The sequence below is a fragment of the Protopterus annectens genome, chromosome 12.part0 (genome assembly GCF_019279795.1).
Source record: "Protopterus annectens isolate FY-2018-M chromosome 12.part0, PAN1.0, whole genome shotgun sequence".
In the NCBI taxonomy this organism is placed as follows: Eukaryota; Metazoa; Chordata; order Ceratodontiformes; family Protopteridae; genus Protopterus; species Protopterus annectens.
Genome location: NC_056746.1, coordinates 1153036404 through 1153053257, shown reverse-complemented (window position 1 = coordinate 1153053257; position 16854 = coordinate 1153036404). Strand labels below are relative to the sequence as shown.

Genomic DNA, 16854 nt, shown 5'->3' with positions numbered 1-16854 from the left:
AACCATTGATCAAAAGAAGGACTCAAACGGGGTGTTGGTTAAGGACACCCTGAAATTGCCTGCAACAAATAGCACAAATGGAGCCAGGCATACTGTAGTACAGTCAAGCCAGTTCCTGCTGCCCTAAGCTGCCCCATTGGCTGCATTATGGTACAGTCACATTGAGAAACTAATGACATTAAACATGGTGTTTAGCGTGGTCTGCAGCAGTTTTGTAAATTCCTCAGTCGTGGCTGTCTCAAGGAATCCAGAGTCTGTTGTGCTAGGTCCCTGTGGATACTGTAAATATTAGTAAAAGAATTTAATGCTGTCAGAGCAAAAGTGCAAGTGGCATAGACAGGCTTTTCCATTCTATTGCCATGGATTCCTTACTAGGGGAACGGACAGCTCATCCATGAGTTCTTTATTAGCAGCTGCTGCAATGATCACCGAATCCAAAAGACCTTTAGACCAGTAATGCACATCTTTACAGGATCATAGGAAGTTACTACACTATTTAACCTGAGACCCTTATAAGTCTAGCCAAGAGTTTAGCCCATGTATAGACAAATCGGCACCTAATTCTCCTGTCCAGCAGGGACATGGGTGGAATCCCTGGGATGTATTTCCTATTTCCCATCCAGTTATCCAGGTTGCGCTTAAACTTTATGTGGATTTAGCACTTTATTAGGCTTCTTGGGTATAGCCCCTGTAGTGTCTGGTTCCTGCCATGCCCCTGAAGACCAAATCTGTAAGACCGCATTGCAGGGGGGACCACCCAGGAGGTAGAAGGGACAGAGCATCATATGCCTTGAAAACAACTTCCTTGTCCTAAGAAAGTGGGTTAGATGGTCAAGATCTCTACTGTTTAATCAACTCAGGACTTCACCAAAAGTGACATCATCAGGAAGGGAATCCACGTGATTCTTCTCTTTCATGCAAGTCAATGTCAGATGCAATGGACTCCAAAGGGAATCTATTTGCATCCCTTTACACATTCTCTTCCTAGAAATCTCTGGTTGTGAGTGATCAGAGCCCACAGAAGAGTCATCATGCCTACATGATGTACAGAGTCTACATATCTCCAAAAGTATGGCTCTGGACTGTCCCTGTGTACATTAATGAATGAGAAAGTACAGTTGTGTACACTTACCGCAAATGTAGATGTTCAAGTGTATTCACTGTTGCAGTCATTGTATTTGGGTTATCTGCTTATAGGTAGCCCTCAGTCGGCCTGATTAACAAAGTCTTGGGTCCTGCTTCAGTTGCTGTCCCTTCTTCCATGATGTCAGGTCGTCAGGGGTATAAAACATGCAGCCGAATCCATCATATCAGTTTTTCTTGCTCCCTGATGGGGAGCAATTAAAAATAAAATTACAATGAAATATCTCCAACAAAAAAGCAAATACACCAAAAAGGCTTTTACACATAGAAAAGGAAAGTAGAGGCATAGCCAAAAGAAGTTAGGGGGCTGGAGCGAAGGTAACCAAGACTGCAACAGTGAATACACTCGAACATCTACATTTATGGTAAGTGTGCACAACTGTACTATGTTCTTCAAGTTTTACTGTTGCAGTCATTACATTTGGGTAGATTCCCAAAGCTGTGGTTGAGAGGAGGAATTTAGATAGTATTAGGACCAGCTATAAGGCCCTGCAAGATTGCAGTGACAAAGTCAGCTCTGGATTTAGAGAAAAACTGGCAAATGGTAATGCTTGGTGAAAGTATGTACACAACTCCAGGTAGCAGCTTCTAAGATGTCCCTGGTGGGGACGCCTCTGAGAAAGGCTGTAGAGGTAGAAGCAGCCCTGGTGGAGTGAGGTCTGATCCCCTGGGGGATAGGTTTTCCATGGTGCTTATAGCAGAAATTAATGCAATGGCCTATCCATTTACAAATAGTTTGCTTTGAAATAGCCTTCCCATCTGCCCCTGCAGCAAATGCTACCAGCAGTTGTTCAGATTTCCTTTGAGGTTTAGTCCTGTCTAAGTAGAATCTGAGTTGCCTGTGCACATCTAAGGAATGCAATATCCGTTCTTCTTTGTTCTCTGGATTGGGAAAGAAGGATGGCAAATGAATGGACTGATTGAGAGCCACAGTGAATACCACCCTTTGGCATGAAGGGTGGATTGGTTCTGAGGGACACCATGTCCACATGAAAGATGAGAAAAGGCTCCACTGCCATAAGGGCCTGTAATTCAGATACCCTTCTAGCTAAAGTGATTGCTAAAAGGAAAGCTGTTTTCCAAGAAAGAAATGTTAGGTCTGCAGTAGCAGCTGGTTTGAAAGGAGGTACAGTGAGTTTCTCCAAAACAAAGTTAAGATCCCAGGCTACGGCTGGAGCTCTCCTGGGTAGTCTTAAATTTTTGGCCCCTCTGAGGAACTGCTTGAGCAGTGGATGAGAGAAGAGGGTGTGGTTCTATGTTATAATGAGCTGAAATGGCTGTGGCGTGGATTTTAATGGAGGAAAAAGACAGGCCCTTGTGAAGCATCTCAGTTAAGTATTGTAAAATCTGAGGTAAATTGGGCTCTGCTGTGCTCATCCCTTGAGATTGGTTCCAGGCACAGAATCTTTTCCATTTTTCAGCATAGGATTTTCTAGTGCTAGGCCTCCTTGCCTTTAAAATGATATCCATCACAGGTTTACTGAGGGATTGTAAAGGAGAGATTATGTAATTAGCCGAGCTGCAATGTTCAGTGTTAGAAGCTGAGGGTGCAGAATCTTGTTCTCCTGTTGAGACAACAGGGAAGGAATCTGAAGCAGGTGCCATGGGGATAACCATGACACACTGCGCAGGAGGGGGGACCAGTGTTGGCACGGCCAGTCTGGAGCAATCAAAATCATCCTTGGTTTGTCCTGTTTGATTTTTAGTAGTACTTTGGAAAGCAGAGGAAGAGGGGGTTAAGGCATACATTGATAGGTTTTTCCAGCTGCAGGACAGGGCATCCACTTTCCAGGCTTGTTTGTGGGGAGTCCTTGTGAAAAATGTGTCCAATTGGTAGTTCTGGGGAGAGGCAAACAGGTCTAAATCTGGGCTCCCAATTTGCTTGTCAACATGTTGAAAATCCTTAGTTCCAGTTTCCACTCATGTGGATCCATAATGCTTCTGCTTAGTCCATCTGCCAGTGTATTTAACTTTCCTGGCAGGAACTGAGCTTGTAGGTGCATTTGGTAGCTCAAGGCTGTGTTCCACAATGCCACGGCTAGTCTGCAGAGGGGTAAGAATGTGTGCCTCCCTGCTTGTTTATGTACCACAACAGTGGTGTTGTCTTTACCATTAGTTGTCCTGCAAGAATGTGGTCCTTGAAGGCTGTCAGGGCATTCTGTACAGCTAATATTTCTTTCTGATTGATATGCAGGTGCATTTGACTTGGTTCCATTTGCCTTGAATGCACTTCCCTGCCAGGTGAGCCCCCCATGCATAGTCTGATACATTTGTTGTTAGGGTTTGGGCGGCAGGGGGTGGTGTGAAAGGTAGTCCTTTATTTTGGTGGCAGGCCTCTGCCCACCTAAGGAACTCTAGGTGTAGGCAAGGTATGATAGGAATCATTGCTTCTAGATCCTGAGAATGTTGACACCATAGGCTTTTTAGATACCACTGTAGTTTCCTCATATGCAGTCTTGCATATGAAATTAGAAGAATGCAGGAGGCCATGAACCCCAAGGCTTGCAGTACTTGTCTTGCAGATAGCAGGGTTTTTGTGGCCTCTTGTTTGAAGTATGTTGTCAAATTAGTTTGTTTCTCTGGCATGAGGCAGGCCATTTGGGAAGTTATATTCAAGCTTGCTCCCAGGAATAGAATTTGTTGGCAGGGTAATAGGTGTAATTTATTTTTGTTTATGGTGTACCCCAAACAAATTAGAACCCTCTGTACAAAGGCCAGATAATTCAAAAGTTATGTCCTGGCTTTCTGCCTGAATTAGGCAATCGTCCAGGTATGGGTATATTTGAATATTTCTTTGCCTGCAAAATGCAACAACTGGAGCTAGGCACTTTGTGAATACCTTGGGCGCAGTAGATAAGCCAAAGGGCAGTGCAGAGAACTGATAGTGCACGTAGCCTGCCTTGAAACGTAGGTATCTTCTGCAGGATTCCCTGATTGGGATGTGCAGGTATGCTTTCTTTTAAATCTAGTGTTGCCAACAAGGCATCTTTGCCTAACATTGGAAGTAATCGTTGAAGAGTCAGCATCTTGAATTTTGGAATCTCCAGAAAGGTGTTTAGAGTAGACAGGTCCAGGATAGGACACCATGAATTGTCTTTTCTAGGTACCAGAAAAAATCTCGAGTAGAATCCTTGTCCCTTTTTCTCTTCTGGTACCAGCTGAATAGCCCCAATGCTTAAGAGAGAAAGTACTTGTTTTTGGGCCTCTGCCCACTGATTTGGGTGTAGGTCTGGCCACCCGCTTGGTGTTAGCAACGTATGGAAGTGAAATCTGTATCCCTAGGACACTATATTTAAAACCCATTTGTCCTGGGTAACGAGTTCCCAGTTCTTTGCATGAAGAGCAATCTTTCCCCCCAAAGGGGCAGCCAGTTGATAAGTGCTTGGAAATTTTAAAAGGAAGTCATTGGGACAGTTTACCATAGGGGGAGTCTTATTACTCCAAGATTTGGAAGTGGAGGGCCCCACTGCTAAGTCCTGTGTGTCCCCTGGGACTGAAACCTGGGGTTTTTGCTGTGTCTGGGTTTGGCTTGAAAAGACCTGGAAGGGGCTGGAGAGGACCAATTCTTAGGTCAGTGCTTACTAAATCTAGGAGGCTGAACTTGTAAGAAATATTTAACAGTTTGCATAGATTTAGCTTTATCTTCCATCTTTTTTAGAACTTCCTCATCCTTGTTACCAAACAGGCGGTCTTGATTTAAGGGAGCATCTAACAATATAGCTTTAACATGATCAGACAAAGATTGCTCCTTAAGCCAAGCATGCCTTCTGAGCACAGACCCAGTAACAGTGGCCCTGCAAGAGGCCTCTAATGAATCAAAACCACATCGCAAAGTATCTTTTCCAACTTGTTCAGCAGAACTCATTAAATCCTGTAATTCTTTATTTTCTACACAGTCAGGAATCAACATCATTTTTTTGTTTAAGCAATTCAATAACGTGTTGCTGATACTTTAACATATGAAACTGGCAGTTTAAAGCCCTAATGGCCACGGTTGCAGAAGTGTAAACCTTCTAACCCCATCTATCCAGCGCCCTGGAGTCTCAGAAGAGTAGGAATTTTAGCAGTAAAAGCCTTAATGCCCTTGGGTCCCTGTGAAATAGTCTCTGGATCCGCAATAAGATTTTTAAAAAGAAACTTGTGTGACTCAGGAACACTGTAGTATCTGCCCGGTTTTCTGGGAGCAGGAGGCAAGGAATCAGTGGCCAAACTAGATTCCGAAAAAGTATCACCAACAATGTCTAGTACAGGAGGAATAGCTAAATGCCTATGCTGAGGTAGGATTAAGAAATCCCTAAGCCTCTTTTTTGAATCAGAAAAATCCTGGCTTTCCCAGTGGAAATGCTCCCTTAGAGTATGTAAGGTTTCCCCAAAAGAAAAATCCTCTGGAGGGGAAGCACAGGGAATGGAGTCCTCTGCATCAGAATCCTCGTAAGTAGATAAGGGCAGAGCCAGATTATCAGAAGAACCAGAAAAAACAGAATCCTGGTCAGAAGATTCATAAATCACTTCAGTCCTAGGCCTCTTAGAAAGGGGGGGGGGTTGGCTACCCCTGATTAGAGTTATTAGATCATCAGCCATTCTTATCATTTGTTTTTTAGGCACAGAGGTCTGAGCATGTGGCCTGGGCGTCATTTTTTTAGGAATGGTTCGAGATTTAGGCCTAAAAAGAAGGAGGCGTCGGTTTAATATGCAAGTCCATAGGCCTGAATACACCCTCAGAAGCCGTTGCCTGCACAGCGGCTCCAGACCCATCCAAGGTAGAGACATCCGCAGGTTCCATAGTTGAAGCATCTCGTGGCATACCGGACTCCGAATGGGTCTCAGTAGAGGCGAATCAGAAGTAGTGGGTATCAGGGGCTGCAAAAGCACCTCACTGAGTACTGGTGAACTGGCGACTGGCTTAGGAGAAGCGGCGGCGGAGGTTTTGGACCTTGGCAGTCTGTTTCTGTCTTTATCTTTGCATTTTTTCAGAATCCCGGTAGTCAGACAGCTAACCGACGACATTTCTGGATAATTAAACCAAGAACCAAAATACTTAGAGGTGAAAATATACCGAAGACGGATAGTGCACTGATTAAATAAAGCACTAAACCGACAGCAAGGTATGTCATGGTCAGGGCCTAGGCAAGGAATACAGTATGAATGAAAATCTTTATGAGGTATTTGCTTTCCACAAATGATGCAATTATTAACTTTTACTGACATCGGAAAGGAGCAGGAAAAAGTTTCCCTAATGGGGTACTTAGCTTTAGTTGACGATGTCAGTTCTGAAACTCGAAAACGAAAATTTCAGGAGTCGGCCGACCAGCACTTGCGAACTGCTTCTGCTTCGGGCACCACACAGCAAGAAAGACTGGTGCAATGGCGTTGGCTGCAAGTTTTATACCCCTGATGACCTGATGTCATGGAAGAAGGGACAACAACCGATGCAGGACCCAAGACTTTGTTAATCAGGCCGACTGAGGGCTACCTGCAAGCAGATAACCCAAATGTAATGACTGCAACGGTGAAACATGAAGAACATCATGCACTGAAGAGGGGGCACTTAAACGTAGAGATGGTGCTGACTGAAGTCCTGTTGCCCACCTGGGAGGTAAAGAGGTGATAATCATTTTCATTGTCTTGAATACTGAACCCACATCTGTCTGCAACAAAGGTTATTTCTTAGAATAGACTCCTTCCCTGCCAAGACAGAGGTGGGCAATGCTGGAGACTGAAGCCCCAGTGCAGAGGAACCAGAAGGCCACAAGAAGTTTGATATTATAGATGTGAACACGGAGGATCTTGACACCAAAAATGGTTCCACACATGTTGGAATTGTCAAGGACTTGACATCAAGCTTTTGAGTCAGAAACACACTTGACACTGAAGGGGATGGAGTCCAGTGGGTCAGCTTCACAACTGTTGGCAATGGAGTCAGAATAGCTGATTATGCTAAAGAAACAAGACAGAAACTGGCACCACGAAGGAGCTAATACAGGTTGAGAGGTCAACCAGATTCACCTGGAACAGAGGAAGACAGGATGACGCTCAACTCCATCAGTCTTAAGAAAAGCCCTCATCATATATTGCCAGTCAGATTTTGATGTATTTATGAAGGATTTGATGGACTTCAAACAGGATGTAGGAGGTAGAAGTGAAAAAATCAGGACAATTCTCTTTCAGATCAATTTTGGATTTTACAGAGGACTTGTTTCGGATTACTATAATTTCTAACTGAGATAATATGGACTTTGATATCAAGGAGAAGACTCTCTTCTTGGTGCCTTGGGAGAAGCAGAAGCCAGATCCCAATTCTTTCATTCCCTGCTCTCCCTGTCCTTCCCCTTGTTCTTATCTTTCTTCTTGCCTTGCCTCTTCAATCAACTGGCAAGAAGACAAGCCTTGATCACGAGTTTTGAGCCCCTATCTGCTAGGAAACTGGGTCAAAACTCCTTACAGAGTGAGAAGTTTACATTTAGATGGTTTGGACTTACACAGATACAAAGGTTATAAGCATCTTGAGGGGAAAGTTTGTACCATTTAGTACACTTCTTAAAATTCTTATCCATTATAAACATCTATGACACAAATGTCAACAACTGCAATAACAGAACAAAAAATAACTGCAATAGCAGTAATGACCAGCAAAATAAAGAAACTATTAAAATTAGCTAACTATATAGAAAAGCTAAAACACCTTTTTTGGGAGAACTAAGCAACAGCTCCTATATGCCAAGAAAATAAGCCAGGCAGTCAGCTGATACCGAGAAGCTAAATTAACTAAGAATGATATAATGAGAAAACTATAATGACAATATAGTCCCTAATAGATAAATCCACTGAGGAAGGCAAGAGGAGCCAAAAACCCTACAAAAAGAAAAGTTTTAAGCAGAGCACTTAGCTGTGGTGATGGACAATCATTTTGCTGCAATGTCAAATGAGATCTGAAGGAGAGGTTCACAAGGGATCATGGGTAGAGTTTGCACTAGAGCAGTAGCAAATGACTGGATAAGATCAGCACAGTGACTCAGTACCAAACAGGATTTACAATGGTCTGTCGGAGCAGACGGGCTGATGAAATAGGATCAATAAGAATCAAATCACAAGGGTTATAAAAGAATGAGACATGAGAATGGAAATGCAAGATACAAAGGAACTATGGTATGGCTCCCAAGCATACAACAAAAAGCTAGGTGGTTTACGATTTTTACATGGAAGTGTTTGCACGGGTATGTTTATATCCTAAGTAGACAGAATTTTTCCACAAGTACAGCAACTATTGCAGATGTGATGGGAATGAGAGAGGTACTTGAAAACATGTTTTTAGGAATGCAGCAAATTCGTAGACTTTGAAAATTCCCTGTAGGATACTTTTGTCAGAAATGTAGAGGAAGCAAATTCCTGTAACTAAGCAAATTATTCTTTTGAGCTTGGACATAGAAACAAAATTGCCTAGACACAGAAAAGGCCTACTACGCTTAATGCTGTTGGCTTCCAAAAAGCAATTATTAAAAAAATTTAAATCAAAACTAAACCACCCATAACAGGCTTACTCAATGATGTAAAGGAGTAGATGAAAGAAAAAAGAACTGGGATCGTTAGAAAAGGGAAGTGCAAAAATAGAATCTGTGGGAACAATTCATGCAGAATAATGTTCAGGAGAAGGAGGAGATACGTTTTACAGAAGGCAGGACTTGAACAATCTATATGTTATGTTAAACTGAATAATTAAGAAACCATACACGTCTAATGCATAAAAGAGAAAAATCTTTGCAATTCTTTTCTCTTATAAATCTGTATCCTTGTCACTGTATAACATGTGAAGTTAATGAATGTTATATACGTGACTTTAAATATATAATGGTAGAAAAATGAGTTACCTGGGCAGGCTGTTGAAATTTTGATAGGTAAACTGATCACAACAATGGCATTACAGACTGACAGGCAATATACACTGTAAAACTGAAAGATGTCCCACTAGGCTAGTGGCCTGTTTTCAGGCAGAGCTGGGGTGGTATTTAATATTTCCTAAAAGAGTTACTTTAACTGAATACAGGGATCATGAATGGAACATGCTTAACAGGAAGAGGAATTGTACTACATCTGAAGGAGTAATACAAAGAAGAGAAGCAACATTATACTACTTAAGGGCAAAACATCAAGAAAGTCTGCTTACATCACTATAAAAGGGCTTAAAAGATATTGGACATGAGCACCCGCTGTATTTTAGTATCACAATATGAATAAACTGAGAGTACAATATTATATAACTGAGTGTACAGAATAATACCGCCATGTATATGTTTACAAAGACTAGTGAAGGTGTGGCATAATTTGACTGCTACAGACTGGTGAGACAAACCCACTTAATGTGCACCAAGGGTAATACTCCTGATACATTACAAAGCTAATATAGGAATATATGTTTTAGTGGATAGGATAAAGATAATTCAGGGACAGAAGTGTGATTTTAATGCAACAGTCAGAAAGAGTATGCCACACTAAGGTAATATATACAGCAGATACAAACAAGGTTGTACTCATTAAAAGCACAAAATAAATTGGAAGTATTAAGATGATAGACTTTTATTTTAAAGTTAGGAAGCAAAGATTGAAAAAGCTGACTATTACAGCTTTGGACTTACATGATGCTTACACAGCTGTTTACATATTGTAATGCTTCAAAGTTCAGTAAACATTCAAAACATGGTTCGTATGAATACTGAATATGGGATTTCTAAGAGATTATCTCAGGAAATGAGATGCATCGAACTTTTTGCGAAATGAAATTCATTAGGAAGTTCAGTGGTCATCTCTCACTCAGGACATAACTTTGATTTTGGAAACTCTTAAAAAACAGGCAACATTTTATTGCAATGTAAAGCCGGAGAAAGTACAGTTTTGTACCTACCATAAATGTAGATGTCCGAATTGGATAGCATCTGCAGTCATAACAACTGGGTTGTCCTGTCGTCAGGCAGCCCTACAGTCGGCCGGATTCCAAAGTCCGGGTCTGGCTTCGGCTGATGTCGCACTTCACCCGACGTCATCTCTGTTGGACTTCGGGTATAAAGGCATCAGCCGACGCCATTTTCTTCAGTGTTTCTTGCCCCAGATGCCAGAAGCCCTATAGAAGGCTAAAAATTTTGGATAGATGCCAATGTTTCCAAAAGATAGAGGTAAACACAAAAATAAGCATGTATGTACATAAATACAAACAAATACACCATGAAAGCAATCCCCCCACTAGCTAGCTATTAGAAGGGTAAACACCCTAGGAGTACCACAGAGGGGAAGGAGGGAGGGTAATCCTGACTGCAGATGCTATCCAATTCGGACATCTACATTTATGGTAGGTACAAAACTGTACTATGTCCTTCATGGATGCATCTGCAGTCATAACAACTGGGTAGAATACCATAGCCAACTAGGGGAGGAGGATAAAAGTAGATTATGGTGTGTTTAGGATCCCTTGCAGAACAGCAGTGGCAAACCCTGCTCGGGATCTGGAATATAGAGGTAAATTATAATGCTTGGCAAATGTATGCACGGAGGTCCAAGTAGCCGCCTCAATAATGTCTTTGGTAGCCACTCCTCGTAAGAAGGCTGTGGTAGTGGCTGTTGCCCTTGTAGAATGAGGTCTTATGTTCTGTGGAATTGGTTTTCCATGGAAGGAGTAACAGAATCATATGCAATTTCCTATCCATTTGGAGATTGTCTGCTTGGAAATAGCTTTTGATTCCCTTCCTGTTGCATAGGCTACGAAAAGTTGGTCAGTCTTTCTGCTATTTTTTGTTCTGTCCAAGTAGTAGCGTAGCTGTCTATGTACATCCAAGGTATGCAGTATTCTTTCCCCTCTGTTTTGTGGGTTGGGAAAGAAGGTAGGTGGGTGGATTGCTTGGTTTAAAGACACTCTGGATACCACCTTAGGCATAAATGTAGGATTAGTCCTCATGGACACTCTATCTTGGTGGAAGATTAGAAAGGGTTGCACTGCCATTAAGGCCTGTAGTTCTGAAACCCTCCTTGCTGAAGTAATTGCCAGTAGGAAAGCAGTTTTCCATGACAGGTGTTGTAGGTCTGCTGTTGCTGCTGGTTCAAAAGGTGATAGTGTCAATTTTTCTAGCACAAAGTTCAAGTCCCAAGCTGGCAATGGTGGTTTCCTTGGAGGTTTTACATTCTTGATTCCTCTGAGGAACTGCCTGAGCAAAGGGTGTGAAAAACAGGTGGATCAAAGCTGTATTCTGCTGAAATAGCTGATGCATGAATCTTGATGGAGGAATAGGACAGGCCTGAATGTAGTAGTTCGCCAGATACTCCAGAATGTTAGGCATATCTATGTTTGATACATCTTTTCCTCTTTCAGAACTCCAAATGACAAACCTTTTCCATTTCCCAGCATAATTCCTTCTAGTTGAAGGCCTGCGTGCTTCAAGAATAATGTCTTTAACTCTTTGTGAAAGTTCTGTATTAGCAGCTGCTATGTGATGTTCCATGCAGTCAGTTGCAGCGTTTTTAGGTTTGGATGCATGGTGCTGAAGTTGTTCTGAGTTAGCATCAAAGGCATCAGGGTATTGGCCACATATTGTTCGAGACATGCTCCTCAGCAGTGGGTACCAATGCTGTCTTGGCCAGTTTGGCGCTATCAGGATTATCCTTGGGCGTTCCTCCTTGATTTTTAGTAGTACTTTGTGTATCAAGGGAAGAGGTGGGAATGCATATGCTGTTAGGCCTTTCCAGCTGAAGGAGAGCGAGTCCACTTTCCATGCTAGTGGGTGGAATGTCCTTGTGCAGAATTTTTGAGCTGGTGATTGAAAGGTGATGCGAATAGATCTATCTGAGGCATTCCCCATTTCTTGAGATGGTCTTGAAGATATCCGGTGCAGCTGCCATTCGTGGGCATCCGATGTGGTCCTGCTTAACATATCTGCTAGAGAGTTTTCTTTTCCTGGCACAAATATTGCCTGTAACTGGATGTTGTAGCTGAGTGCCAGGGTCCACAGCTCCAAAGTCATTCTGCATAGGGGTAAGAATGAGTGCCTCCCTGTTTGTTGATGTACCACATGACTGTGGTGTTGTCTGTCCTTATCATCAAGTGGTCCTCCTTGAGAAATGGTCTGAACTTTTGGATTGCCAGTTTTACTGCCAGCATTTCTTTTAGGTTGATGTGCAGGTGAAGTTGGTCCTGTGTCCACAATCCTTGTATGCATTTGTCCAGCATATGCGCCCCCATCCTAGGTCTGAAGCATCTGTTGTGATGGTCTGGCTTGCTTGACCCTTGCGAAAGGGCAGGCCTGGGTTTGACTGGCATGCCTGAGCCCACCATAGGAACTCCTGTTTTAAGCATGGTATTAGTGGGATTTCCGTTTCTAGGCTGTGTCTGTGTTGGGACCATAAATTCTTTAGGTACCACTGTAGTTTTCTCATATGTAGTCTGGAAAATGGAACCAAGATTATGCATGATGCCATGAAACCCAAGGCCTGCAGTACCTTTCTTGCTGTTAACTTGTTCAGTTTTGTTAGTGCCAAGAAGTAAAGAGGGAGTTCTTTTGTTTTTCTGTAGTTAGGAATGCCATTTGTCTTACTGTGTCCAATTCCGCTCCCAGGAAAGTCCTTGTCTGGGATGGTATCAGTCTTGACTTTTGTAAATTGACTGTGTATCCCAGTGCTTGAAGCAAGTAAATGACCCTTTGTAAATCTGTTGTCAGCTTGCTTTTGTTGTCTCCTTGTATCAGGCAGTCGTCCAGGTATGGATAAATTTGAATTCCCTGTAGTCTGCAATGGGCGATTACTGATGCCAGGCATTTTGTGAATACTCTGGGCAGTAGATAAGCCAAAGGGCAATGCTGAGAATTGATAGTGCTCTGATCCTGCAAGAAATCTGAGGTATCTTCTGCAGATTGGTCGAATGGGGACGTGCAGGTATGCCTCCTTGAGATCTAGAGTTACCAGCCAACACTCCTTGCCCAGCATGGGAAGAAGTTGCTGTAGGGTCAGCATTTTGAATTTTGGGACAATGATGTAAGTATTCAGGGTGGACAGGTCTAGAATTGGTCTCCAACTTTTTTCCTTTCTTGGAACTAGGAATAGTCTGGAGTAGAACCCCTTTCCTTGCTCTGCTGTTGGCACTTTCTCCACAGCTCTCATGTTTGCTAACTCCATTATCTGTTGTAGAGCCTCTGTCTTTTGATTTGGAGGTAGATTTGGCATTCCTCTTTTGTCTGGTAAAGTGTGGTAACCTTGATCTATGGTTCGTAAAATCCACTTGTCCTTTGTTATGTGGTGCCAGTTTTTTGAAAATAAGGTTAGCTTTCCGCCTAGAGGAGCTGCTATTTGTTCCCTGGTAGGCGGGTTTAGGATTAAGTCACTGTGGCTGTGTTGATGTAGTGGCAGGTGTTGAGTCTGTGCCTCTGTTGTTACCTTGCCACTGTCGTCCTCTGTAGGCACCTCCTCTGGATTGGTTTCTGCCTCTGGAACGTCTATTCCTGCCCCTTTGAGGTCTTGTGGAGTCAGGAAAGGACCAATTTTTGGCAGGCCAGTTCCTGCTAAACCTTGGGGGTTGAACCTGCAAGAAATCTTTAACTGTCTGGACTGATTTTGCCTTTTCTTCCATTTTCTTCATAACCTGCTGGGCAGGTGTACCAAACAAACTTGTTTTATCCATAGGAGCATCTAGCAATTTAGATTTAACATGATCCGGTAAAGCTTGCTCCTTTAGCCATGCATGCCTTCTAATTACAGTGCCAGTCATGGCTGATCTAAATGAAGCCTCCAGTGCATCATAGCCACATTTTAAAGAGTGGTTACTAACTTGCTGTATGTTATTTACCATTTCTAATACATATTTCTTATCAAGAGATTCATCAGTGGTTAGCTTTTTAGTTAACTGATCAAGCATAAACTCTTGGTATTGTATCATGTGAAACTGACAGTTTAAAGCTCTAGCTGAGAGAGTGGCTGAAGTGTAAACCTTTTACCCCATCTGTCTAATGACCTTGCTTCCCTTTCAGAAGGAACAGGGTTTTTAGCTATGGTCGCTGCTACTGCCTTGGGACCCTGGGAAATAGTTTCGGGTCTGCAAGAGGGGCCTTGTAAAGGTGGTGATGAGTATCTGGCACCCTGTAAAATCTGTCTGGTTTGGCAGGGGCTGGGGTAAAGAATCTGGAGCGGAGCAGACATCATTGAAAGCATCATCTACCACAGAGAGAACAGGAGGTATAGCTAAGGGCCTGTGCTGTGGAAGGTGCAAAAGGGTCCTAAGTCTTTTCCTGGAGTCTGAAAAATCCTGTTGCTGCCATTGGAACTGTTCTCGCATGGCATGCAAGGTTTTCCCAAAGGAGAATTCTTCTGGTGTGGAAGCAGCTGGAATGGATTCTTCAGCATCAGAATCTTCAAAATTGGAGAAAGGAGCCTCTGGCTGGTCAGTTATGTCTGATTCATCAGCAGAATCATCAGAGGACACTGGCTCATGGGGCTCTGCCCTAGGTCTCTTCTCTGGGGGCTGAGAGGCCCTGTCTGGGTGAGATTGAGATCCTCTAATTAATGAAATTAAATCTTCTGCCAAAGTAAGCATTTGAGAACTGGAAGAGGGCCTGGTTGAGGGGGTTTAACAGGCACTGTTTTAGTAGTCTTGGCTGCTTTAGCCCTGGCGAAGGCCTTAATGGACATGGCTGCTGGAGGCCTAGCAGCACCACGTGCTGGGGTAGAGACATCCAAGGGAATGGTGTCTGATAAGTCAGTGGTAAGCACCGTAGTGGGTAAAATTTCTGAGGCCGATTCAAGAGTGTTAGCAGGGACCTCAGTTGTAGAGGTAGATTCAGCTGTATTTTGATCAGTTTTCTCGGTTTCGTCGAAACCGAGACACTCGATTTGCTTAACCATGGTTTCGGCGAAACCGCGGACCGGGAGTGTCGGTCTTTTTCTTTGCGTTTTTGGCAGAATGCGAGTCGGAGGATCCGTCGGCATAATGTACGCAAAATCAGAACAGAAAAACTGATCTGCAAACTCCGACCGACGCCTATGCGTGCGTCGGTTGCAAGAAGCACAGGACGAACAGGCTGCTACGTCGTGGGCTGGGCCTAAACAAGGCAGGCAGTAAGAGTGGAAATCTTTATGAGGTATTTGTTTCCCACAGGTTAAACAATTATTAACTTTTTCTGACATCGGCTGAGGCAAGAAAGAGTCCCCAACGGGGTACTTAGCTTTAGAAGTCTTCGAAGTAGTATTCGGTAGAAGTAATCTCTGGATCCGACCGACCGGCACTTGCGAACAGCTTCTGCTTCGGGCGCCACGCGGCAAGAAAGACTGAAGAAAATGGCGTCGGCTGATGCCTTTATACCCGAAGTCCAACAGAGATGACGTCGGGTGAAGTGCGACATCAGCCGAAGCCGGACTCGGACTTTGGAATCCGGCCGACTGTAGGGCTGCCTGACGACAGGACAACCCAGTTGTTATGACTGCAGATGCATCCATGAAGGACATCAAAGATAACTCTTGCTGCATACATAATGCAGCAGCCAATCTGGTCCCCTTATGCAACTCATTTACAGTTCACCAATTTAGTTTAAATGGAGAACAGGAGACACTATAATGTCCCCAAATCAATTAAATATGAAGACAGAGAATTATCTAGCAATCACGTATTTACTAGACGCATCTTCTGACTGCTGTGTACTTATACTATCACATCTCCAAAAATATTTTCCGCAATCTATATCTTACCTTATCTCTAGTGCAAATATGCTTCTTGTTGCCAACAGTGCAAACACGAGCAAACTTGAGAAAGCGTTGATGATCAAAATTATTTTTGATTCCTAAGTGATGACAGTCCCTGTAACAAATGGAAAAAACATGAAACCCACACAAGCGCTGAACAATTCAAACTCCTGAAATCAGAATATTAAATACTTTTGATTATTCTACTGCAGCTGGGTTAGCAACTGTCGACTGCTCTATGTTAAACCTTACCAGAAACACACCACAAAACAAGCACAATGCTAAATTGTATGGCAAAACTTATCGATCACTTTCCAGGCACAAGAGAGCTAACTGTTAAACTATAAAAACAGCTGCATATTATATATTCTGCTCTGTTATCTTTGCATTCATTACTTCATGGGTAACCTTGAAAACCCCAGAATACTGTGAGGAAACCTCTGCCAGCCAATACCAGAAAGGGCAAAGTTAACAAAATGTTCTTGACAAATGTCCAGCTTAAAAGTATTTGCATGGTGATCCTTGCCCACAGAAGTTATTCAAAACTGTCAATTCAATTATGGAAGTAATGTTTTCAATGCTAACATTCACAGCTTTTGACTATTACACCGTGACAGAGTAGCCAGGTACCAACACTGGTTTCTATGTGCTACCTTTGCATAGAACGACAACAATCTTCAAAAAAGTTAAACAAAAAAAAATCCTTCTGATTTTGGTGACCCACCAAACCCAACTCATACATTAACATATCAAATGACATACAAGAGTATCCCTCTGATGAGTCAGGGAACACCACGGAGGTCAGGATCACAGAGGCCTCCAATGGCCACTAGTGAAGACATGGTGACTCCATCTTACTGCCTCACAGTCAATGGTGCCAGGGTTATCAGAATCCTAAGAGAAACCCCAAGAGTGAGGGTGTCCAACCTCAAATTACTCACTAGTAGTGTAAATTATTACTTGTGTACTTACCATAACTCAGTATCTGTGTTGTCCTTCTCTCATTCTGCT

The 16854-nt window shown here is 42.9% G+C and overlaps 1 protein-coding gene across 1 annotated transcript in view; it reads right to left on the bottom strand.

Annotated features, from left to right (window-relative positions):
* The window catches only part of SAMHD1 (SAM and HD domain containing deoxynucleoside triphosphate triphosphohydrolase 1), a gene marked incomplete in the record, with an annotated part of 1343678 nt that overhangs the window by 594885 nt on the left and 731939 nt on the right, over window positions 1–16854 (bottom strand). The window contains 1 exon segment of the mRNA XM_044090179.1: window positions 15850–15958. Coding sequence (XP_043946114.1) covers window positions 15850–15958 — 109 coding nt within the window.